The sequence below is a fragment of the Rhinoderma darwinii genome, chromosome 6 (genome assembly GCF_050947455.1).
Source record: "Rhinoderma darwinii isolate aRhiDar2 chromosome 6, aRhiDar2.hap1, whole genome shotgun sequence".
NCBI classification, from domain to species: domain Eukaryota; kingdom Metazoa; phylum Chordata; class Amphibia; order Anura; family Rhinodermatidae; genus Rhinoderma; species Rhinoderma darwinii.
The window spans coordinates 82,516,524-82,541,759 of record NC_134692.1 but is presented as its reverse complement, the minus strand read 5'-3'; the positions used below and the strand labels follow the sequence as shown (position 1 = coordinate 82,541,759).

At 40.1% G+C, this 25,236-nt stretch overlaps 1 protein-coding gene across 5 annotated transcripts in view; it reads left to right on the top strand.

The window, feature by feature from the left end:
* The window catches only part of ARPC1B (actin related protein 2/3 complex subunit 1B), a 75,794-nt gene extending 70,183 nt beyond the window's left edge, over positions 1–5,611 (top strand). For all 5 annotated transcript variants that reach the window (XM_075829991.1, XM_075829992.1, XM_075829990.1 and 2 more), the window contains 3 exons: positions 3,056–3,252; positions 3,542–3,632; positions 4,835–5,611. In XM_075829991.1, the coding sequence (XP_075686106.1) occupies positions 3,056–3,252; positions 3,542–3,632; positions 4,835–4,873 (327 nt within the window). In that variant the 3' untranslated portion in view covers positions 4,874–5,611. The remainder of the gene's footprint in view (positions 1–3,055; positions 3,253–3,541; positions 3,633–4,834) is intronic.
* Positions 5,612–25,236: the final 19,625 nt, after the last annotated feature.

The window sequence follows — 25,236 nt, the reverse complement described above, 5'->3', positions numbered from 1 at the left end:
TTTCATATGGAACCAAACACTATGTATGTTACAGGGAAAATTGTAAACCAGTGGGGAAAAACTGTATTATGACATTGTTAGCAAACACCATAAATAATTTGTAATATTTATTAAGGAATTGACACTAGAATAACCCCCAATGTGTGCTTTTATGCAAAAGCCACTTAAATACTTTTTTTTAAGAAACATAGGAGAAAAATAACCCATAGGGGCAATGGCATATCCACAGAAGCATATAATGATAATAGCAAATTAAAATAGGAACACCAGACAGAGGTAGCTTACTATACAAATGCACATGATGGTTGGGTTGGCCAGGTACAGATCCCAGGAACTTCAAATTATACCTCTAAAAAGGGGTATATTACACCAAATAATTTACTAATGTGGTGTACAGTTTACAATATATAAAATTTTGGTGGCACTTAGCTTGCGGTTTGTTTGTTTTTAAAGGGCAAGACACTGCAATTATACGCACAGTAGAGAAATGTCAAGTTCTGCAAAATAGAACAAGGAGGCATTTGTTTGAAAACACAGTGACAGACATATCCACAAATCAAATAAAGGAAACTACTCTTATCTGGAGAGAAAACGCATGGAAAATGACCAAAGGAAAAAAAAAAACTCCTATATTGTACTTACCCTCCTCGGTCCCGTGCTGGTTCCTCTTTATCTTCAGGCGCTGCCGATGCACTGGATCCTGACACCCATCAGTGTCAGGATGTTGTATGTTCACCACAGACAATGTCCTGATGATGAACGATGTCAGGTCACAGAGTGGAGCAGAGCAATAGAGGACCCGACACGGGAATGAAGAGGGGAAGTATGTGTAGGAGTTGTTGCATATCTGGGGCCGCGTAGTTTCACCTAATAAAAACTACATAGGCAAAAGATACTACACCAACTGCTGACAGACCTTGTGCAGGGTTGCAGCAGGCCCCCCTGGCTCGGTCGCAGCTGAAGCCCCTACAGCTGCACCACTGTGCTTCCCCACAGTAACCCAATTAATAACGTTGCCCACCATAATGACCTCAATTGTATTAATGCTCCCCCAGAGTACACACACTAGTAATAGTGCTACCTTACAGTGCCCCAATTAGAAATACTGCTTCTCCACAGTGCTCCCATAAGTGCACCCCAAAAGTAATAGTACTTCCCTATAGTAATAATGTTCCCTTACAGTGCCCATATAAAAAATTGTGCACCATCATAGTGCCTCCATTATTAAGTGTCCTCAATTCTAATAATTCTTCCCCAGAGTGCCCCATTAGTAATAGTAATTCCCCGACTATTAATAGTGCTCCCACATACTGGCCTCATTAGTAATAGTGTCCTCATTAGTAATAGTACTCCCCTGCAGTACCCTTATTAATAACTGCCCACCATAATGACCTCAATTGTTATAACGCTCCCCCAGAGCACCCACATTAGTAATAGTGCTATATCACAGGGCCCCCATTGGAAATAATGCCCCCATTGTAATGGTGCTCCCGCCGTGCCCTCAGTAATGGGACTCCCCACAGTGGCCCCATTAGTTATTGTGCCCGCATAGTGCCCTCAATTGTAATGATACAACCCACAGTGCCCCGATTAGTAACAGTGCTCCCCATAGTGCCATCAATTGTAATAATGCTTCTCAAGAGTGTCCCTAACAGTAATGATGCTCCACCAAGAACCCCCATTAGTAATAGTGCCCCCTATAGTGCCATAAATTGTACACCCCATAGTAGTAATGCTCCCTCACAGTGCCCTCATTAGTAATAGTGCTCCCCCACAGTGCCTTTATAGTGCCCTCAAATGCAATAATTCTCCCCTCAGAGTGCCACATTAGTAAATAATACTCCCCCCACAGTGGCCCTTATAGTAATAGTGCTCCCACACAGTAGCCTCATTAGTAATAGTGTTTCCCCACAGTGTACTTATTAATAACTGTGGTCGCCATAATGACCTCAATTGTAATAATGCTCCCCAGAATACCTACATTAGTAATGGTACTCTCCACCCACAGTAACCCCCATCAGTAATAGCGCTCTTCCACAATGCTCCTATTAGTGCCCCCCCATAGTAGCCTCAATTGTAATAATTTCCTCCAGAATGCCCCCAAAATTACCTTTTGTTTTTATCACATCTGGTACCCAATATAGTTACTTTTCATTATGCCCTTGAGGAGAGGGTTTACTGTATTAATGTAGTATTCGCTTCAGCATGCTCTTTTATTTCTATTGAGAAACCTTTGTGAGTATTAGCAAATTCCACTCGGTCAGTTACTATCTGTTATAAAAGGTATTGTATAGCCGAGGCAACTGTCCGACGCTCCGCAGCTATTGTGCACGAGTCCTACTAATTAGAATAGGACTCATTTGCGATACCTGCTGGGTGTCAGACGGTTGCTTCTTTAACTGTACCAGCCAGCGTGGCAAGCAGTGTCTCTCAACGCCCAATGTCAGATCAGGCGGAAGTGAGAGCCGCTGCACAACCCCTTTAAATAACCTGGAAGTTAAAGACATAATATATATACCTAATATCTGGAGAGGAGACGCATGGTCCCCACCAATCGGGATCCACAGGTGTGTGTCCTGCAGCCTGCTTGTATACTCAGTTACTAGTCACACCAGCCAGGATATGGTGATTCCTGGGCCTCATCCTTGGTAGGGATTCATGATAAAACAAAGTGAGATATATATATTTATCTTTCATCTGTCCCCTGAACCCAGTATAACATTAAAATAAGTCCAAAAAAGTCAATTATGTTTCTGAACTAGAGATTGCTGCAGCCAGAGAAAGGTCTGTGCTGCATATAATCACTTCTGTCAAATCTGCCTCCCCAGTGACTACCTTGCCTTTTGTTAGTTGCGTTTTTTCGGAATAAAATCAATGTGGAAGAACCTGAACTAAAGCACCAGGTATAAGGCATGCTTGAGTTAAAAAAAATAAAAAACATTGGCCCTAGAACACTTTGTGGTCATTTTAACATTTGCATTGCAGAGTGAGAATATGGCCTAAGGTTTATTTCCTTCTGTTCGGTAAAATTTCAATTCTATCATTTGCCATTCAGGGTCACGACTGCTATCCTATCTTGTACACATACAACGAAGCTCAGGGGACCCTGACTTCTGGAGGAAAACTGGATGTTCCTAAGCAAAGTTCACAAAGAGGGATGACTGCAAGAGAGAGATTTCAGAATCTGGACAAGAAGGCCAGCAGCGATACGAATAGCTGTGTGCTGGAGTCCTTACACAAAAATAGCATCAGGTAAGCAAGAGTTCAAACAATTCCTATCATTAGTAGAGATTGAAATTTATGTTGCTGCTATTTTTTAGAAGGCAAATAGTACAGGATATACAGTAGTCCATATCTATCATCCGTCCCTTTAAACAGCCTTATTTATCCCACGTCCTGCTTCTTCTAGACAGATGCAATATGATAATGAAAGCCGTGCCTATAAAAACCAAAAGCTAATAGTTGTAATTTATAAATTTCTAAGAATAAAAAGTCAAGTATGCACACAGAAAAATATTTAACAAACTTATGTATTTTACAGTCAAATCTCTGTGCTGATCGGAGGGAAATCAAAATGCACAAAGTTCTGCACCACTGGGATGGATGGAGGCATGTGTATCTGGGACATAAAGGTGAGCAACATATTCACACACCATCGTAGTAATGAACTTTACCAGTATACAAACAGTATGTTGGGCTTATTATTACGGAGTTGCTGGCTTTACACATTATATCATTGCTAAAGGCGTTTGGTAACTTTCTTCCAGAAACCGTTCCACTCTTGTCAGAGGGCAGTGTGTGGTATTGTATCTCAGCCACATTAAAGGGTTTGTCTTACAATGACAACCCCTGTCTAAATGCCCTATTAGGACCTGTTCCTAGTTTGACTTTTCTCATGTAGGCATGTCCCTTCCAGTATTATATGCTGGATATGAGGTCTGTGAATCCAGGATTCTTCTGTCTTTACTAGATCTCATGTATCAGAACAGCTTTATTTTGACACTGATTTCCCCTTCTACTGGCGATGAGGGATCTCTAACCCCTTGTGCTCACAGACACTGATGTTGAGAAATGTGATTTCCCCGTCCCTTCCCCTGCAAAGTCTGCTGTGGGTTCTTGCGCTATATACTGATACACAGACTGAGTCACACCCTCCCCCTTCAGACTATTGCGTGTGCTTTCCTCCCTATCTTCACTCCGATACTGACAGCCTGTGCGATCAGCCTTCCCTGATATGCCGTGTATAATCCTCCTCCCTGCTGCTGTCTCTAAGGGCTTATTCAGACGAACGCATAATACGTCCGTGCTACGCGCGTGATTTTCACGCGCGTCGCACGGACCAATGTTAATGAATGGGGCCGTTCAGACTGTCAGGGATTTTCACACAGCGTATGTGCGCTGCATGAAACTCATGACATGTCCTATATTTGCACGTGTTTCGCTCTGCACGCACACATTGAAGTCAATGGGTGTGTGCAAATCGCGCTCGGCACACGGAAGCACACAGTCCATTTTTGACGGATCTGTTGCTAGGAGATGTTGAAAAAGTATCTCTCCCTTAATTTCTTTGCAGATCAGAAAAACGATGACATACGGAAGTAAAAAAAAAAACAACTTACACACATAATGCATATTGACGCAACACTGGCATTTATACGGATGAGTTTCACGTTTCGGACACGCTCATCTAAATAAGCCTGTAGAAAAATTATTTGACAAAGGTCTTCAACATTGCAAAATTGTTGACAAAAAATGTGATAGTACAAAAAGAGTAGTATGTATAAAATATACCTAGAAGGCTTCATACCATCTTATTTTCTGCTTTCCCTTTTAGAGCCTGGAGTCTGCAATGAAAGATCTGAAAATCATATAGGCATTGAGAGCGCAGAATGGGAACGCAATGAGCTTATTACATCATCTAATTTCTATCTGTACCGCTTCATTTTTTACTTGATGTATTTGATCTTTTACAGGCTTAGGCCCCATGCACACGACCGTAAAAAACCTCCGTTTTTGCGGACCGCAATTGCGGTCCGCAAAAACGGAGCCATTCACTTTCATTGAACACTGACACCTTTCCGTAGCACTACGGAAGGGTGTCCGTGCCATGGAAATGTTCCGGGAATTATGGAACTTTGTATGGGAGCACGGCCCGAAAATGCGGCTGTCAGTCAGCGGCCGGCCGTGCCCGCAATCGTGGGCCGTGATTGCGGGCACGGTCGTGTGCATGGGGCCTTAAACGTTTTTGTATTTTTACTCAAAAGTTATATGCCGACCAATGGGATGTCAGCTTTAAATCAATTAGTCTCGGGCTTATGAGAGAAATCATGTGATGGATTGTCAAGTTTGAAAACTCATTGATTCCTTATCAAAGTTTTTTTAAAGACTTACAAAAAACACAATAAAATCTTAGCAACTGGAAATGTGCTTTTAGTACTTATGAAGTAACCCTTTATGCAATATTGCCTTGAATGCTACCTGTTCCTTAAATTTTTTGCTAAACTTCTGTTGACAGATGTTTACAAGCATTGCCGTGAAAGTTTTTCTACAAAACTATAAACATAATCTTTAGAAATAAAAAGGCTGATTAAAAAAATGAAAACATTGCTTTGCTTTTGTCTGTTTTAAAATGAAAATCCGGGATACCAAACATTGAATTTTGCACAGACTATAAAATTACAAAAATACTAAAGTAATAATCAATATATATACACCAAATAAAGCCATTTTCAAATTTACTTTATAGCCAAAAGTGTGGACACCCCTAATTGTTAAGTTCAGGTGTTTCAACAACATCCATTACCAACTGGTGCATAAAATTACAGCCATGCAATCTCAATAGACAAACGATGCTAGTAGTATGGATCATACTAAAGAGCTTAGTAACTTTCATTTTACTTATTTTTGGAACAATGTTTTTTAATTTTATTGAAAGAATAAAAGGTTTGACATAACAAATCGTTATAACAAATATTGATTAGTTTGTACATAGAATTACAGGTCATGAGGATACAATACAAAAAAATGTCACATATCTGTTCTAACAATTCAGTTGTAGATACATTTATAGTGTAAAGAAATATTCAAAAGTCAGAATCACTGGTAATTATTCACATATGACATCTGATTGAACGTCTAGGGCTTTCTATTGGGAACATTCTAGATAATCTATGTGGTGTGTAATACCACTGGTAAAGCATTTTTAGATGTGTAAATCATCATGAAACCTATGATGTACTTCCTAAAGATATGGAATGCACCCTACTCCATTGGTCATTTGTGTATGTCATGTTTATGTCTTTAGACCATTTAACTATAGGTGGTCTAGTCTGGAGATTGTTGGAGTCTAAGAGAATATTATAGAATAATCGTATTCCTTTTTGTGTTGTATTCCGTTGATTTAGGAAAGTATTATCTGTGGTTGGAATATGAGCTGGGGTAAGTTGGTTAGCCTGTAAATAAAGTCTTATTAGTAGAAACCTGAAGAACTCTGATTTGTGTATACCATATACTGATTGAAGAGTTAAGAAGCTGTTTTCTTCTAAATCAACTATTCCCTTTATTCCAGCGTGTGTCCATGTTTGGAGAGACAAGTTAGTAATCAAGTGTTCAAGCATGGTAATTGGAAAGTCTAGTTGATGTAAGGAATCTAGGGGTGGCTTAAAATTACATAACTCCTTCCATGATTTTAATGTAGCAGTAATGGGGAGAATTGTGTGTGGGAAGTCATGCATAATATTTCAATTTATTGCACTTAATAATAGGGACATATGTAAGTTATTTGAGGGACTTACGTGTTTCTCTATGTCGACACAACAATTCTCTGACGATGAGGTTCACCAATCTTTTAATTGATCTAATATGATAGCTTTTTGATATAAACTCAGGTCTGGTAGACCCACTCCACCTGCTCATATAGGCTGGGATAATGAGCGGAACGGGATGCGAGGGTGTTTATTGACCCATATAAAATTGTTCTTTTGTTTGTGTAGCTTCCTAAAGATTTGTTGAGGAATAGGAATCGGGAGTGTACATACATAATATAGTATCCTTGGAAGAGCTAGCATTTTATATAATGGGATTCTTCCCAACCAAGATGTTTCAAATTTGACCAGTCTGTCTAATGCTATTTGTAATTTTGGCATTCATTGTTTGAAATTGTGTTCAACTTGAGAAATGTTGGAGCTGGTAATTTCAATGCCCAGGTAAGGAATTGCTTTACTCTGCCACGGAAAAAAGAAAATTTGATTAAATCTTTTATTTCATTATGTCTGGGATTTGAAAACCCAAAAGATGCAATTTAGTTTAATTTATTTTATAGTAGGAAACAAACATCATGTATTATGTACATGTTGAGGTGTGTTATATGGATCTGTCATTGTTATGATAATGCCATGGGCAAATAAGCCAATTTTATGCATGGTATCTTTAATTGTGATATATTTGAGTCTGATCTAATGGCTATCGACAATGGTTCTAATACGAAGATAAAAATCAGGGGTGACAAGGGACATCCATGACATGTTCCGTTAGTTATGTTGAAAGGCCTTGACAACATCCCTTCAATCAATACCCTTGCAGATGCCATCGGCAAATAAGCCAATTTTATGCATGGTATCTTTAATTGTGATATATTTGAGTCTGATCTAATGGCTATCGACAATGGTTCTAATACGAAGATAAAAATCAGGGGTGACAAGGGACATCCATGACATGTTCCGTTAGTTATGTTTAAAGGCCTTGACAACATCCCTTCCATCAATACCCTTGCAGATGGGGTAGAATATAAAGCTTTGATAGCTTCAGCTATTCGTCCCTTAAAGTGAATGTGCCGCAAATGTAATAAAAAATGTACGCAAGTTACTTTTTTGTCTTTTTGGGTGTATTTTTTTTCCCCACAAGGTATGAAGTATTAAAAATTAAATAATAATTTCACATGTTTTCTTATGTTGGCCACCTGGTGGAGCAGTTCCCAGAATTACAACAAGGTGAATCGGGTAAAGCAACCTGACTCACAGATGCCGTAAATGTGGGCGGGAGGGAGACTCACCCCCGCTCCCTATTTTTGACTACAAGCCAGGAAAAGGTGTCTTCAAATTGTCAACCAGTGTCCAGCTCCCATTTTGGGAGTGATTTTACAATGGCAGCTGGGAGAGCTCTAGGACACACCAAAAGGCTAAGAATGATGAAAGTCAAGAGGGAAGACCTTGTGGTGAATGATATTGCAGTACACAAGTTCACACGGCGTGTATTACGCATTTTATGCGGCAAAAAAATAGTAAAAAAAAACGCTTAATTAAGCTTCCCATTTACATCAATGGTGAAGTGCATTGTTAGTACATACAACGCGCTTTTTTACGCGATCGTTGTAAAAAATCACGTGGAAAAAAGGCGTTGGATTAATTATTTGGCACGTAAAACGCGCCAAATGTTCCTATAGTCAATGGGAGTCCTAATTACGCACCAAAAAATGTGCAAAAAAAGCGTGAAAAAACCCTTGATTAAGCTTTCCCATTTACATCAATGGGAAAGCGAGCAGTTCATACATACAATGCACTTTTCTATGTGAGTGTTTTAAAAAAAAATGTGTTTTGCGTAAAAAAGAGGCGTCAGTTCAATTCTTTGGTGCGTAAAACGCTCCAAATCTTTCCATAGTCAGTGGAAGTCCTAATTCTGCGCCAAAAAGACAAAAAGCACGCACAAAACATGTAAAAAAAAAAGTGAAAAACACCTGTATTTTAAAAAGCGCTTCACAAAAAAAGCTAGTGTATTTACATGGTTACCTAGTTACATAGTTACATAATTACATAGTTACATAGTACGGTTGAAAAAAGACACGTCAATGTCAATCAAGTTCAACCAAGAGATAGGAAATGGGAAGGTAAAAATTTCTACACATAGGAGCTAATATTTTTTTGTTCTAGGAAATTATCTAAGCCTTTTTTAAAGCCATCTACTGTCCCTGCTGTGACCAGCTCCTGCGGTAGACTATTCCATAAATTCCACGTTCTCACAGTAAGGGCGGATTTACACGAATGTGTAATACGTCCGTGCAACACGCGTGCTTTTCACGCGCGTCGCACGGACCTATGCTAGTCTATGGGGCAGTGTAGACTGTCAGTGACTTTTGCGCAGCGTGAGTCCGCTGCGTAAAACTCACTACAGGTCCTATATTTCTGCGTTTTTCGCGCATCACGCACCCATTGAAGTCAATGGGTGCGTGAAAATCACGCATGCCACATGGAGGCACCTCCGTGGGACGTGCGTGATTCGCGCAACAGCAGGCAAACTATGATTGCAAACAGAAAAGCACCACGTGCTTTTCTGTTTACAAACATATAAACAGAGTGTCATAATGATGGCGGCTGCGCGAAAAGCACGCAGCCGCGCACCATATGATCATGACACACGGAGCTGCACGCGCAAAAATGCACGCGCTTGTGTAAATCCTCCCTAAAGAAGACTTGTTGCCTCTGCAGGTTGAAACTTTTTTTCCTCCAGATGGAGGGAGTGTCCCCTTGTTTTTTGAGGGGGTTTTACATGGAACAGGATTTCACCATATTTAAGTTAATCATGTTCCTCCTTAGTCGTCTTTTTTCAAGGCTAAATAGGTTTAATTATTTTAATCTTTCCTCATAACTTAGATTCTCCATGCCCCTTATTAGCTTTGTTGCTCTTCTTTGTATTTTTTCCAACTCCAGGACATCCTTTCTATGATCTGGAGCCCAGAACTGAACTGCATACTCTAGATGAGGCCTCACTAATGCTTTGTAAAGTGGTAATATTATATCCCTGTCTCGCGAATCCATGCCTTTTTTTTTTTAATAAACAAAGTTTTTATTGATCCAATATATATCCAATCAGTACATACAGCAATGAAACATTGCACTTAAAGCACATGAATTAGAATCACAATTTTTTTACAAATAAACAAAAGGTAAACATACAAACTCCCGACCAAAGCATGGTAAAATGTCCATACATTCTGACAAAGAAATCACAAGAGTGAAGCATAATAGTTAGAATTTGTCCACTATTCCCATAAGAGTGTTAGTTTATAGGATTCTTGAATAGAGGCTAAAGAGCGTTCCATAACACAATTATTATTAACATATAATATCACTTCACTCATACTAGGCACTTGCAAGTAATATTTTTGCAGACAGTAATACATGAAAAATTACATTTCTGTCACCCGGCGAGAAATCCACCGATCCCACATGCAATAGGGCTAAAGCAGGGGCAAGCTTAATGTCAACCCCTATAAGAGATCGTAAGAAATCTTCTACCTGCTGCCAAAAGCTGGATAATACTTTACAATCCCAGAAGGTATGAAGTATAGTACCTTTAGCGTATGTTCACACGCTGAGAGGCAGTTACGTGTGAAAAGACAGACTGTTAACAGCTGCCTCGTTTCACACGTAAAAGCTCCTCCTCGTAATTTACGAGGCGTCTGAGACGCTCGTAAACCTTGAGCCGTACTTCATTGATTTCAATGAAGAACGGCTCAAATTACGTGGCAAAGAAGTGCCCTGCACTTCTTTGCCGAGGCAGTAAATTTACGCGTCGTCGTTTGACAGCTGTCAAACGACGACGCGTAAATTACAGGTCGTCTGCACAGTACGTCGGCAAACCCATTCAAATGAATGGGCAGATGTTTGCCGACGTATTGCAGCCCTATTTTCAGACGTAAAACGAGGCATTATACGCCTCGTTTACGTCTGAAAATAGGTCGTGTGAACATACCCTTAGAAGTAAGGCATCTCCAACACCTGTCAGATTATGCTGGATATATTCGTGACAAACGGCTAGGAGTGTAATACCACCTATACAGTATTTTCCTAGACGCTTCCAAATGTGTAGCACACTTAGAAAGAGATCAAGCTAGATTGAAATTTGATTCCCAATCCTGCATGCTTATAGGGATCTCTCTCCCAATGTCCCAGACACGGGAACTCATCCCGAAGCAATCCCTCAGTACCGTATACATTTTTGATATCCCCTTACATTTTTTATCCAGATTATTAAATGACAATTCAAAAGGAGTTTTAGGGGAATTGCTCAAAGGAGGCAAGGAACTTGGCACATGCCGTATTCTAAGGAATTTAAAGAAATCCCTGCGAGGTATGTTAAACTTCAGACATATATCATAAAATACTATTAAATGAGTGCGCTCGATAATGTCAGAAATATACTCAATACCTGACGTCAACCAATTTTGGATATCAACATCGGGTATCAGAAATGGAAGCAGCCGGAGAGGAAGATCAGAAGATCTCACCGGAATTATAGGTTTAATAACAGTACATTTTTTCCAGACCTGAATCCCTGCTTCAATTGTTAAAAATTTAGATTTAGGCAATTTGGCGCCCGTAGACAATAACCACATGCATGCTTCCACAGAAGATCCTTCAAGTAAGTCCTTCTCCATGGGAATCCAATGTGTCATAGGAATCCGAGACCTCCACATTCTAGCTTGATCCAAAATTGCTGTATAATAATAATGAGCCAAATGTGGAAGACCCAAACCCCCCTTAACAATTGGCTTATATAAAACCTCTGCAGCTACTCTAGGACGGGAATTTTTCCATCTATATTTATTAATTATACAATGAAGTCTTTTAAGATAAGATACTGGCAGCAAAATAGGTAAGTTACCAAATAAATATAGTATTTTTGTGAGAATCATCATCTTAACAGCAGATATTCTCCCTACCCAAGATGCCTCATACTTTAGATTTGACACCAAAGGTATATAATTATATTTATATAAAAGAGAGGTGGGATACGTAAGTTGTATCCCTAAATATGAGATGGAATCCTCAATCCAAACAAATGGAAATTTCATCCGAAGAGAATCCATAATGAGATGATGAATATTCATACTCAAAACCATAGACTTCGTAACATTAATCTTATAATACGAAATTGCACTAAAATCCTCTAATATCTTAGTGACCGCTAATAAAGACGTCTCAGGATCTGACATAGCGATGAGCACATCATTCGCAAATAAGCCAATTTTATGATTTACATCCCCTACCTTTATCCCACTAATAGCAACTGATGACCTAATGGGAGTAGCCAATGGCTCCATCACCAAGGTAAAAATAAGTGGAGATAAAGGACATCCTTGTCGAGTCCCATTAGTTATCTTAAATATTTTTATACCAGTGCAGAGGGACAAGAATATAAGGCCATTATGCTATGATGTGCCATGCCAATAATTCCAAATGCCTCCAGAATTGTCCTCAAATATCCCCAATGGATCCGATCAAAGGCCTTCTCCGCATCCAAGGAAAGAAGTAGAGAAGGCGTCCGATCCCGCTCCACCAAACCCAACAAGTCCACAAATTGCCGTGTGCCATCATATGAAAGCCTCCCCTTCACAAATCCCACCTGATCCTGATGTATCAAGTTAGGCAAAATAGTGGCGAGGTGTTCAGCAATTATTTTAGAAAACAATTTTAAATCCGTATTTAACAGTGATATAGGTCTGAAGTTACCCGGTCTATCCAGGGTCTTTCCAGGTTTGGGTAAAATAACTAATGTAGCCCGTAACATCTCATCAGGGAAAGTACCACCTTGCTGCACATGAGTAAACAAACTTAGTAAATGGGGTAAGAGAAGAGAACCACATTTCTTATAATAATCTACCGTGAGACCATTTGGACCAGGAGCCTTATGAGGTTTCAAGGATCTAATAGCCTGGAGAATTTCAGTATCAGAAATACAAGCAGAGAGCATCTCCAACTGTTGAGAGGTGACTGAAGGCAGGTTCATATCCTGTAAAAAGGAGGAAATCTTGGACATAGTAGGCTGCGGAGTATCTAAATTATCCTTCAGATTATACAAATCTGCATAATAATCTGCCATTACATTAGCTATAACTTGGGGATCAAATACCTTTTCGTTCTTACTGTTAAAAAGGTAGGGAATCCTAGATTGAGCCGATCTGTGTTTGAGGTGTGAAGCTAATAAGGCGCTGGTTTTATTATTCTAACCATAATAACGTGCTTTCACCTTCCTCAGTGACTGCTCATATTTATAAAGATCAAGTTGGTGTAGTTGATTCTGTAGGTTGCTAAGCAGAGCAGCCCTATGTGAGCAGTAAAACTGCTTGTTAGAAGCACTTAATTGAGTAATATTAAATGATAAATTAATCTCAATTCATTTTTCTGTCTTTTATCTCTAGCTGCAATACTTATAAATTGACCCCGCATATAGGCTTTATGTATGCACCAAAGTGTAGCCGAAGATATAACAGCAGTATCATTAAGCAAGAAAAAGTCCTGCAATAAATCTGCGGATGTAGTAGCAAATTGTGGGGCAGATAAAAAATAATTATTAAGTCGCCATTGAGTCGTAGGAGGATTACTATATTTTTCTGCAATAGATAAATAAATGGGCGCATGGTCAGACCAATCAATATATCCTATCTTAGTAGATACTATTCTACGGAACAGAAAAGCATCCACAAAAAACATATCTATACGTGGGTATGTCCTATGTGTATGGGAGAAAAAGGTGTAATCTTTCTCTGAGGGGTGTTGAAGCCGCCAAACATCCAAAAACAACTCTTTTTGAGTGGTATTGTATAAGTCAGACGGTTTGTCCGAACCTGAGGGAGCTGAGTGGTCTAGTGTGGGCCACATTATTTTATTAAAGTCTCCCATAAGTAACACCGAACCTAACCTATGTTTATTAATACGTTTAAATAGCAGTTGAAAAAAAACTTAACTGTTTCTGATTAGGCGCATATATTGCAACCAAAGTGCATGTAATATTAAAACGCCCATGCGGATCCAAATGAGAATCCCGGAGTTGAAAAGCCACAGAATTTTTAATAGTAATAGCTACTCCCCTTTTCTTGTGAAAAGCCGGAGAGGCATATATATTTGCAAATTGTTTATGATGCAATCTACATATATCTATCTATCTGGTTTAAGTGGGTTTCCTGTAAGCATACAATATCCGCATGAGATTGTCGTGCCTCCCTCCATATCATAGAAGGTTTAAACTGAATATGAAGTCCTTTAGTATTAAGCAAAACTACCTGTAACACCATTTTGAAACATGAAATGAACCTCTAGAAGACTCATCTGGGACCCACTTACTTACTGCGTCACCAAAATAGAAGTTTCCAGAATATATTTGACATGCCCTACGTAGACCGGAGTTAACAAAAACAGACAAACAACAAATAAACATTATCCTGAAGGAGAGCACATCAAACCCTAAGGTTAGATGTAAAGGGGGTATGGTGAAACACATCACTTGCAATGTATCACCGTGAACCATACCATGGCGTTAAGAAAATACAACAATAATATACAGCATACAATTATGTCATAACTCTTGCCGAAGCAAAGAGAAAACTCTTCAATATCATTTGAGCATTATTTCAGAGCTCATCAAGAAAAACTTAAGAAATACATTAGGCAGTCAAGCAGGATCTTTAGTTACCCACTCCTCCTCCAATCTAGGTAACGATCTGGATCTTGGCGACTTAGGAAAAACAGCAATCTGAGAAAAATGCCATTCCTGAATCAATTGCATAACTTTGGCTGGAGTGTTCGCAATGACCTTCCGACCATCTTTAGTAATAACGAGCTTGACAGGGAATCCCCAGCGATACTGGACATTATGCGATCTCAATATCTTCGCCACATCTTGGAACTCCCTCCGTTTCGACAATGTAACCACAGATAAATCCGTGAACACGGAAACACCTTGAAACCTTTCAGGAAGGATGGGTGGATGTCTGGCAGCTTGCATCATCTTCTTTTTAAAGCGATAGAAGTGTAAACGAGCAATCACATCTCGCGGAATGGCAGCTGGTAACTCTTTGGGTTTTGGTATACGATGCACTCTATCAATAAGCAAGTCTGACAGAGGAGCGTCAGGTAATACCGACTTTTTTGTGGCGCTAAGAAACTCATCAAGTTATTCTGGTTTTATCGCTTCAGAGATGTCTCTAAACCTCACATTATTACGTCGAGAACGATCTTCCAAATCTGCCAACTTCAGACGTAAGGACAACACTTCTACTTCCGAAGAATTATTGAGATCTATTAGCTCATTATGCGCTGCTGAAAAGTCAGCCTTTTTATCTTCCATATGAGAGGTGCGTTCTCCCAATGCGGAAAATTCCTTTTGTATATTCTTAAAAGCAACTTGAATGTCTGTCTAGAGAGAGGTTCTCAGACCTTCCAGTAAAATTGTTAAAGTATCCTCAGATACAGGCGAAGCAGTAGATTGTAAAGCGTGTATAGCTGAGTGAGACAAGTCTCTGTACTATACATATGTGTGATAGGAGATAAAATGTAAGGAACAGTATAAGTACTCACTTGGCCTCGTGACTTATTACTTTGCACCTGAGAAGATCCATGAGGGGCGGACCGGAATTGTTCTCTCCCACTGACTGAAGAAAGCAGCGAAGAAGCTGGAGAAGAAGGTCCTTCATCAGCCGTTCTGATATCCTATGTGCCGCCGGCTCCATTTTGGAACCTCGTGGAGGGAAAGAACTCCGTGAGTCTAGCAGAGCTGTCTTTCTTTTTAGCTTTCCCCATTCTGCAGGTCGGAAAGCAGAGTCTATAATCCGGTTAGAGTGTACTTTCTGATCTTTTCTCAGCCGTTTAGTGCCGCTGAGAGACGTTTAAAATGCCCGGTGTTACGGAGCTGAGGCGCACACGTCTCACTCCATGCTCGTCTGGCCACGCACCCCCCCATGCCTCTTAATACACGACAATATCTTGCAGGCCTTTGAAGCAGCTGATTGACATTGCATGCTGTTATTTAGTTTATGATTTACAAGTACACCCAGATCCTTCTCAACAAGTGAATGCCCAAGTGTAGCTCCCCCTAGGACATATGATGCATGCATGTTGTTGGTACCTAGATGCATAACTTTACATTCATCTACGTTAAACTTAATTTGCCAACTGGAAGCCCAAACACTCTGTTTGTTTAAATCCGCTTGCAATTCACGAACATCTTCCATAGACTGAACTATATTACATAGCTTGGTGTCATCTGCAAAAATAGAAATAGTGCTATTAATCCCATCCTCTATATCATTAATAAATAAGTTGAATAATAGTGGTCCCAGCACAGAACCCTATGGTACACTACTTATAACCAGGGACCATTCAGAGTAGGAATCATTGACTACAACTCTCTGGATACGGTCCTTGAGCCAATTCTCAATACAATTACAAACAATACTATCTAAACCTATAGTCCTTAATTTACCCATTAGACGTCTATGAGTGACAGTTTCAAATGCCTTTGCAAAGTCCAAAAACACTGTATCCACAGCGGCCCCTCTGTCTAGGCTTCTGCTCACCTCTTCATAAAAAGAGATTAGGTTAGTTTGACAACTTCTGTCCTTAGAAAAACCACGCTGGCTGTCACTTATAGTACCATTTTTTGTCACATAATCCTGCATATAGTCCCTCAATAGCCCCTCAAACATTTTCCCCACGATGAATGTTAATCTTACTGGTCTATAATTACCCAGGGAAGACCTAGAGCACTTTTTGAAAATAGGCACCATATTTGCCCTGCGCCAGTCCCTTGGCACTATACCAGTCACTAGAGAATCTCTGAATATTATGAAGAGGGGGACTGAAATAACTGAACTAAGCTCTTTAAGAACTCTAGGGTGTAACCCATACGGAGCCGGGGCCTTGTGCACATTTATTTTATTTAATTTAGCTTGAATTATATCTACATTCATCCAATTCAGTATATCAACTGATATATTAACCCCTTAAGGATGCAGCCTAGTTTGGGCCTTAAGGCTCAGAGCCCATTTTTGAAATCTGACACATTTCACTTTATGTGGTAATAACGTCGGAATGCTTAAACCCATCCAAGCGATTCTGAGATTGTTTTCTCGTGACACTTTGGGCTTCATGTTCGTGGTAAAATTTGGTCAATATATTCAGTGTTTATTGGTGAAAAATTGCAACATTTAGAGAAAATTTAGAAAAAATAGCATTTTTCAGAATTTAAATGCATCTGCTTGTAAAGCAGATGGTTATACCACCCAAAATAGTTACTAGTTCACATTTCCCATATGTCTACTTTAGATTGGCATCATTTTTTGAACATTATTTTATTTTTCTTGGACGTTACAAGGCTTAAAACATAAACAGCAATTTCTCTTTTTTTTAAAGAAAATTTCAAAAGCCTTTTTTTTAAGGTACCTCTTCAGTTCTGAAGTGGCTTTGAGGGGCCTATGTATTAGAAACCCCCATAAAACAACCCATTTTAAAAACTAGACCCCTCAAAGTATTCAAAACAGCATTTAGAAAGTTTTTTTAACCCTTAAGGAATTAAAGCAAAGTGGAGGTGAAATTTTCAAATTACATTTTTCTTGCTGAATTTCAATTGTATTCAATTTTTTTTATGTAACACGAAAGCTTTTACTAGAGTAACACTACTAAATATGCATTGTCCAGATTCTGCAGTTTTTAGAAATGTCCCACATGTGGCTCTAGTGCGCTCGTGGACTAAAACACAAGCCCTTGAAGCAAAGAAGCACTTAGTGCATTTTGAGGCCTCTTTTTTATTAGAATATATTTTAGGCAGCATGCCAGGTTTGAAGAGGTGTTGAGGTGCCAAAACAGTAGGAATCCCCCAATAGTGACCCCATTTTGGAAACTACACCCCTCAAGAAATTCATTTATGGTTGTTGTTATTATTTTGACCACACAGTTTTTTCACAGCACCTATTTTAATTGGGCTGTGAAATTAAAAAAATGTCATTTTTTCCAATAAGATGTAATTTGTGATCAAAATGTCCTATTTTCACAGGGAACAAAATACCTCATTTTGTTGCCCAATTTGTCCTTAGTGCGGCAATACCCCATTTGTGGTGATAAACTGCCGTTTGGGTTAATGGGAGGGCTCAGAAGGAAAGGAGCCCTATGTGTTTGTTGGGGGTCCAGATTTTGCAGGATTGGTTTTCGGGTGCCATGTCGCATTTGCAGAGCCCCAGAGGCATCAAAGCAATGGAAACCCACCAGAAGTGACCCCATTTTGGAAACTAGACCCTTCAAACAATTCATTTATGGGTAATGTGACTATTTACACCCCATAGTTTCTTCACAGAACTTATTTGAATTGGGCTGGGAATTGAAAAAAAAAAAATAAATTTTCCAGTAATATGTAGTTTTAGCTGAAAATTTCTTATTTTCACAAGAAATAAAATACTCCATTCTGTTGCCCAATTTGTCCTGAGTGCAACAATACCCCATTTGTGATGGTAAACTGCCGTTTAGGCCCATGGTAGGGCTCAGAAGGAAAGGAGCGCCATGTGTTTGTTGGAGTCCAGATTTTGCTGGATTGGTTTTCGGGTGCCAGGTCGCATTTGCAGAGCCCCAGAGGTATCAAAGCAATGGAAACCCACCAGAAGTGACCCCATTTTGGATACTACACCCCTCAAGTAATTCATTTATGGGTGTTGTGACCATTTTGACCGCACAGTTTTTTCACAGAACTTATTTGAATTGGGCTGGGAATTAAAACAAAATTATTTTTTTCCAATAATATGTAGTTTTGGCTGAAAATTTCTTATTTTCACAAGAAATAAAATACCCCATTCTGTTGCCCAATTTGTTCTGAGTGCGGCAGCACCCCATTTGTGGTGATAAACTGCCGTTTGGGCCCATGGGAGGGCTCAGAAGGAAAGGACCACCATTTGGCCTACTGGGGATTTTTTGGTGCGAAGTTATGTATGCAGAAGCCCCTGAGGTACCAGTACAGTTGAAACCCCCAAGAAGTGACCCCGTTTTAAAAACTACACCCTTAAGGCATTCATCTAGAGGTGTAGTGAGCATTTTGACCGGAGACATACACCCCATAAACTGTAATGTGGGTTCTCACGGGTACGTCAATACCCTACATGTGGCTGTTATCAGCTGCCTGGGCACGCAGCAGGGCTCAGAAGGGAAAGACGAGGGGGATAAGATGTGCGGAGTGCATCAGGGTAAGTAAAACTGGGGTAGATTAAAAATCAAGGGATACATTTTGAAGCACTCTTTCATACGGAGCCTTAGTTTTTCGGGACACGTGTCACATTGATATATTGTGTCCTCCCTTATCCCCCTCTTATAGCAGACTTTGTACCTCTTTTGACTTTTTCCTTTATTGCCAGTTTGGGGAACTTCTCCTGGAAATTGTTGTCCTGGTACGATGCGTGTGGCACCGCTTCCAGAAGTACTGGGTGCCCCCCCCTTCTTGGTCCCTAAAAATTAGTTTCTTGATAATCACCTCTTGAAATTCCAGGAAAGTTCCCGTCTGGCCTGTACATCGACGTAGCACGTACGCATTGTACAATACCATCTGTATGATGTGCCCGGCCAGCTTCTCATACCACATTGCATGGCGCTGTAGGGCTTCAGGACTTGTTCTGACAAGTCCACCCCTCCCATGTACCTATTGTAGTCCAGGATGCAGTCTGGTTTGGGGGTCTCTGTACTGGTACCTCGTACAGGTACATGGGTACTGGTGTGGCATCTCTCTTGTCTTGTACTTGACACACAATATGTTGCTGCTACAATGTGCCCTGCTCTCACCCCTTCTGAGTGTTTGCCCTGCAGAGTCTTAGGGATTTCTTCTAGCAGTGCCGCATGCCGCAGGACTTCTGGAAGCGAGGCAGCTGAAGAGTGGGATGCTTGTATAAAAATTATCCAGGTAGAGGTGGTAACCCTGGTCCAGCAGTGGGTGCACCAAATCCCACACAATTTTTGCATTAACTCCTAGTAAGGGGGGGAGGGCCTTCTGGGGGCTGAATACTGGCGTCCTTCCCTTCATATATCCTAAATTTGTAGGTATACCCTGATGCACTCTCACATAGCTTATACATCTTCACGCCATACCTTGCCCTCTTACCCGGCAGGTAGTGTCGGAATTGAACCCTACCTTTAAAAATCTACCAAGGACTCATCAATAGAAATACAATTCCAGGGGGTGTATGCTTGGGAAAACCGGGCACTAAAACGATCTAATAGGGGTCTCCGTTTATACAAACGGTCAAAACTGGGGTCATCTCTGGGTGGGCACTGCTCATTATCAGTATAATGTAAGAAGTGAAGTATTGCCTCATTTATTTATTTTTTTCGGTTCCAGTTCAGTTCTGAAGTTGCTTTGAGGGGCCTATATATTAGAAACCCCTATGAAACACCCCATTTTAGAAACTAGACCCCTCAAAGTATTCACAACAGCATTTAGAAAGTTTATGAACCCTTTAGGTGTTTCACGGGAATTTAGAGCAAAGTAGAGGTGAAATTTACTTTTTTTTTTTTGTCAGAAAATCCTTTTAATACCATTTTTTTTTTATAAAACAAAAGGTTTTACCAGAGAAACGCAACTCAACTTATTTCCCCGATTCTGCAGTTTTGAGAAATATCCCACATGTGGCCCTAGTGCGGTAATGGACTGAAGCACCGGCCTCCGAAGCAAAGGAGCACCTAGTGGATTTTGAGCCCTCCTTTTTATTAGGCACCATGTCCGGTTTGAAGAGGTCTTGTGGTGCCAAAACAGTGGAAACCCCCCAAAAGTAACCCCATTTTTGAAACTAGACACCTTGAGGAATTCGTTGTAGTTTTTATGGGGTGCATGCGACTTTTTGATCAGTTTTTATTCTATTTTTAAGTGGCGCGGTGACTAAAAAACAGCAATTCTACTATTGTTTTTTTATTCTATTTTTATTATAGCGTTCACCGTGCGCTATAAATGAAATATTCACTTTATTCTGCGGGGCGATACGATTACAGCGATACCAGATGTTTATATTTTTTTTATGTTTTATGGCGTTTGAACAATAAAATAAGTTTTGTGTTACCTTATTCTAAGAGCCATAACTTTTTTATTTTTCCATCAATAAAGCCGTGCAAGGTTTTATTTTTTGCGTAACGAACTGTAGTTTCTATCATTACAGTTTTTAGGTACATGCGACTTTTTGATCTCTTTTTATTCCATTTTTTGGGAGGTGAAGTGACCAAATAATTGTGATTCTGGTATGGTTTATTATTATTTTCTTTTACGGCGTTCACCGCGCGGGATAAATAACGAAATAATTTTGTAGTTCAGGCCGTAACGGACACGGCGATACCAATTATGTATCGTTTATTTGTATGTTTATATATTTTTATTAATAATAAAGGACTAATAAGGGAAAAGAGGGGATTTTTACTTTTATTACTTTTAAATCTTTTGTTTTCTTATTTTTACACATCTTTTTTAAACTTTTTTTTTTACTTTATTACTTTGTCCCATTAGGGGACTTGAGGGGAGGAGGCCCTGATCGCTATTCTAATACACTGCACTACATGCGTAGTGCAGTGTATTAGAGCTGTCAGCTACTCACTGACAGCAAGCATGACTTAGTCAGGACCCACTAGGCTTCCGTCGATGGCATAGCCGGACGCCATTGTTTGGTGTCCGGTTGCCATAGTCACCATCGCCAGCCGCTATTGTATAGCAGGCTGGCGATTGTAGCTTAACCCCTAAAAAGCCGTGATCGCTATTGAACACGGCTTTTCAGGGGTTAATCAGCGATGACACAGCGATCGGTCCCTGTTGTAGGAGCTACGGCAGCTGCTGTACGAGACGGCAGCTGCTGTACGAGACAGCAGCTGTCACAGCTCCTGTATGTGTCGGGTGGACGGCTGAAACGGACGTTACTCCCAAGACGTACTATTAGGTCATGGAGCGCGAACGCTACAGCTACCATGACCTAATAGTACGTCCAGGAGCGGGAAGGGTTTAATAACACTGGCACTCGCTATATCAGCTGCTCTTTCTTCTGTTGTATATACAGAGCTAAAGAACCCATTTAGTAACTCTGCCTTCTCTTAATCCCCTGTGACCAACTCCCCATTACCACTATCTAAGGGACCTACATGTTCCGACCTTGACTTTTTTGCATTTATATACTTGAAGAATTTTTGGGGATTTGTTTTACTATCCTTGGCCACCTGCCTTTCATTTTGTATTTTTGCTAATTTTATTACATTTTTACAGATTTTATTACGTTCTTTATCATTTAAAAAGGCTACAGATGTACCCTCAGAATTGTATTTTTCAAAAGCCCTTTTTTTTTGCCATGCATTGCCCTTTTTACAGAAGGTGTAAGCCGTGTGGGGTTTAATTTTAGTCGTTTATTCTTGTTACCTATAGGAATAAATCTTGCACTATAATTTATCATTTGTACCATTATTTGACATTAGTTCTTCCCAGTCTATATCCTGAATTGCAGCCCTCAACCTGGGGAAATTGGCCTTCTTAAAAGTAAGTGTTTTTGCCCTCCCAGCCTGTGTTTGTTTTTTACAGTATAGGTAAAATGTAACTATATTGTGATCACTGTTACCGAGGTTTTCATGAACATTGACATTCCCAACAAGCTCTGCATTATTAGAAATGACCAGATCCAACAGAGCTTCACCTCTGGTCGGGTCTTCCACAAACTGGCCCATAACATTTCCCTGCAACATATTGAGGAAATGTCTCCCCTTTGCAGTTGAAGCCAAACCATGACGCCAATTAATATCCTGGTAATTAAAATCTACCATTATCACTACAGTACCCGCCTGTGCAGCCCGCTCCATCTGTTTATATAGCTGACCTTCCATCTCCTCAGTTATATTGGGGGTTCTATAAATTACACAAAAAGTTATTTTTTTCAGTGTTTACCTCCGTTTCTAGTTCTACCCACAAGGTTTCAACCTCCTCACAATCTTCACCTTCTAATGTCTCTTTCACACTCGCCTTCATAACACTTCTCACATACAGACATACACCACCGCCTTTCCAATTTGTCCTGACTTTCCGAAAAAGTGTAAAAACCTGTAGATTTACAGCCCAGTCATGTGAAGAGTCTAGCCATGTTTCAGCAACACCAACTATATCTATATGTTCCTCCAGTACCAAGGCCTTAAAGAGACTCTGCCACCACATTATAAGTGCCCTATCTCCTACATAAGGAGATCGGCGCTGTAATGTAGGTGACAGTAATGCTTTTTATTTAAAAAAACGATCTTTTTTCACAAAGTTAGGAGCGATTTAAGTTTATGCTAATGAGCTTCCTTAATGCCCAAGTGGGCGTAATTTTACTTTCTACCAAGTGGGCGTTGTACAGAGGAGTGCATGATGCTGACCAATCAGCATCATGCACTCCTCCATTCATTTACACTGCACTAGCGATATAGATATATCGCTATGTGCAGCCTCATACACAAACCCTAACATTACTACAGTGTCCTGATAATGAATACACATGAAATCCAGCCTGGATGTTATGTGTACTCAGAATCCTGACACTTCTGACTCTTTTTTTGTGAGATTCCAGCAAAAGAAACCAAATCTCGTTTAGCTCCGAGATCTCGCGAGATTTCGTATCCGTTGCTGGAATCTCACAAAAAAGAGTCAGAAGTGTAAGGATTCTGAGTACACATGACGTCCAGGCTGGATTTCATGTGTATTCATTATCAGGACACTGTAGTAATGTTAGGGTTTGTGTATGAGGCTGCACATAGCGATATATCTATATCGCTAGTGCAGTGTAAATGAATGGAGAGGAGTGCATGATGCTGATTGGTCAGCGTCATGCACTCCTCTGTACAACGCCCACTTGGTCGAAAGTAAAAGTAAGAAAGCTCATTAGCATAAACATAAATTGCTCCTAACTTTGTGAAAAAAGATCGTTTTTTTTAAATAAAAAGCATTACTGTCACCTAAATTACAGCGCCGATCTCCTTATGTAGGAGACAGGGCACTTATAATGTGGTGACAGAGTCTCTTTAAGCTCTCCCATTTTGCTTGCTAGACTTCTGGCATTTGTGAACAACCACTTTAACTTGCATTTCAAATTGCCCTGTATGGCATCAGAAATATGATTATTTGGGCATTTTTATTTTCATTGCTGTTTTGTAACAAAAGGATCTCCTTTTATAGTGTGCTATAGAATTCACTGAAGGCATTGGCTATTTCTTGTGGTTTAGAAATTGATGTTCATATAGCGGATGTGATTTTTAATTTGTTTTGCTTTAACAGGGGATCAAGAGACGGCAGAGTTACTAAATGGGTTCTTCAGCTCTGTATTTACAACAGAAGAAAGAGCAGCTGATGTAGCTGGTGCCAGTGCTGTTAATATATCAGTTGATATACTGAATTGAATGAATGTAGATATGGTGCAAGCTAAATTAAATAAAATAAACGTACACAAGGCCCCGGGACCAGATGGGTTACACCCTAGAGTTCTGAAGGAGCTTAGTTCAGTTATTTCTGTCCCCCTCTTCATAATATTTAGAGATTCTGTAGTGACTGGTATAGTGCCAAGGGACTGGCGCAGGGCAAATGTGGTGCCTATTTTCAAAAAGGGCTCTAGGTTTTCCCCGGGTAATTATAGACCAGTAAGCTTAACATCCATTGTGGGCAAAATGTTTGAGGGCTATTGAGGGACTATATACAGGATTATGTGACAATAAATAGTATTATAAGGGATAGCCAGCACGGTTTTTACTAAGGACATAAGCTGTCAAACCAACCTGATTTGTTTTTATGAAGAGGTGAGCAGAAGCCTAGACAGAGGGGCCGCTGTTCATGTAGTGTTTTTGGACTATGCAAAGGCATTTGGCACTGTCCCTCATAGACGTCTAATGGGTAAATTAAGGACTATAGGTTTAGAAAGTATAGTTTGTAATTGGATTGAGAATTGGCTCAAGGACCGTATCCAGAGAGTTCTGGTAAAGGATTCCTACTCTGAATAGTCCCCGGTTATAAGTGGTGCACCATAGGGTTCAGTGCTTTGACCACTATTATTCAACTTATTTATTAATGATATAGAGGATGGGATTAATCGCACTATTTCTATTTTTGCAGATGATACCAAGCTATGCAATATAGTTCATACTATGGAAGATGTTTGTGAACTGCAAGCGGATTTAAACAAACTAAGTGTTTGGGCGTCCACTTGGCAAATGAGGTTTAATGTAAAGTTATGCACCTGGTGTAATGAATCGGGGTAGGGAGACGGACAGGTGAGCCCTAGTCTACCCGCAACTCAGTCCCTGCCTACTTGCATGGCCCATCCTAAGCGACGGCGTACAACTAGACGACGGTCCCTACGGTCAATAGGTGCAAGGCAGACAACACAAGACAAGGGCACACAGAAGCAAAGGGGGAAGTTGGGGCAGTTGCCCACGGCAACACCGTGAGCAACAAGCA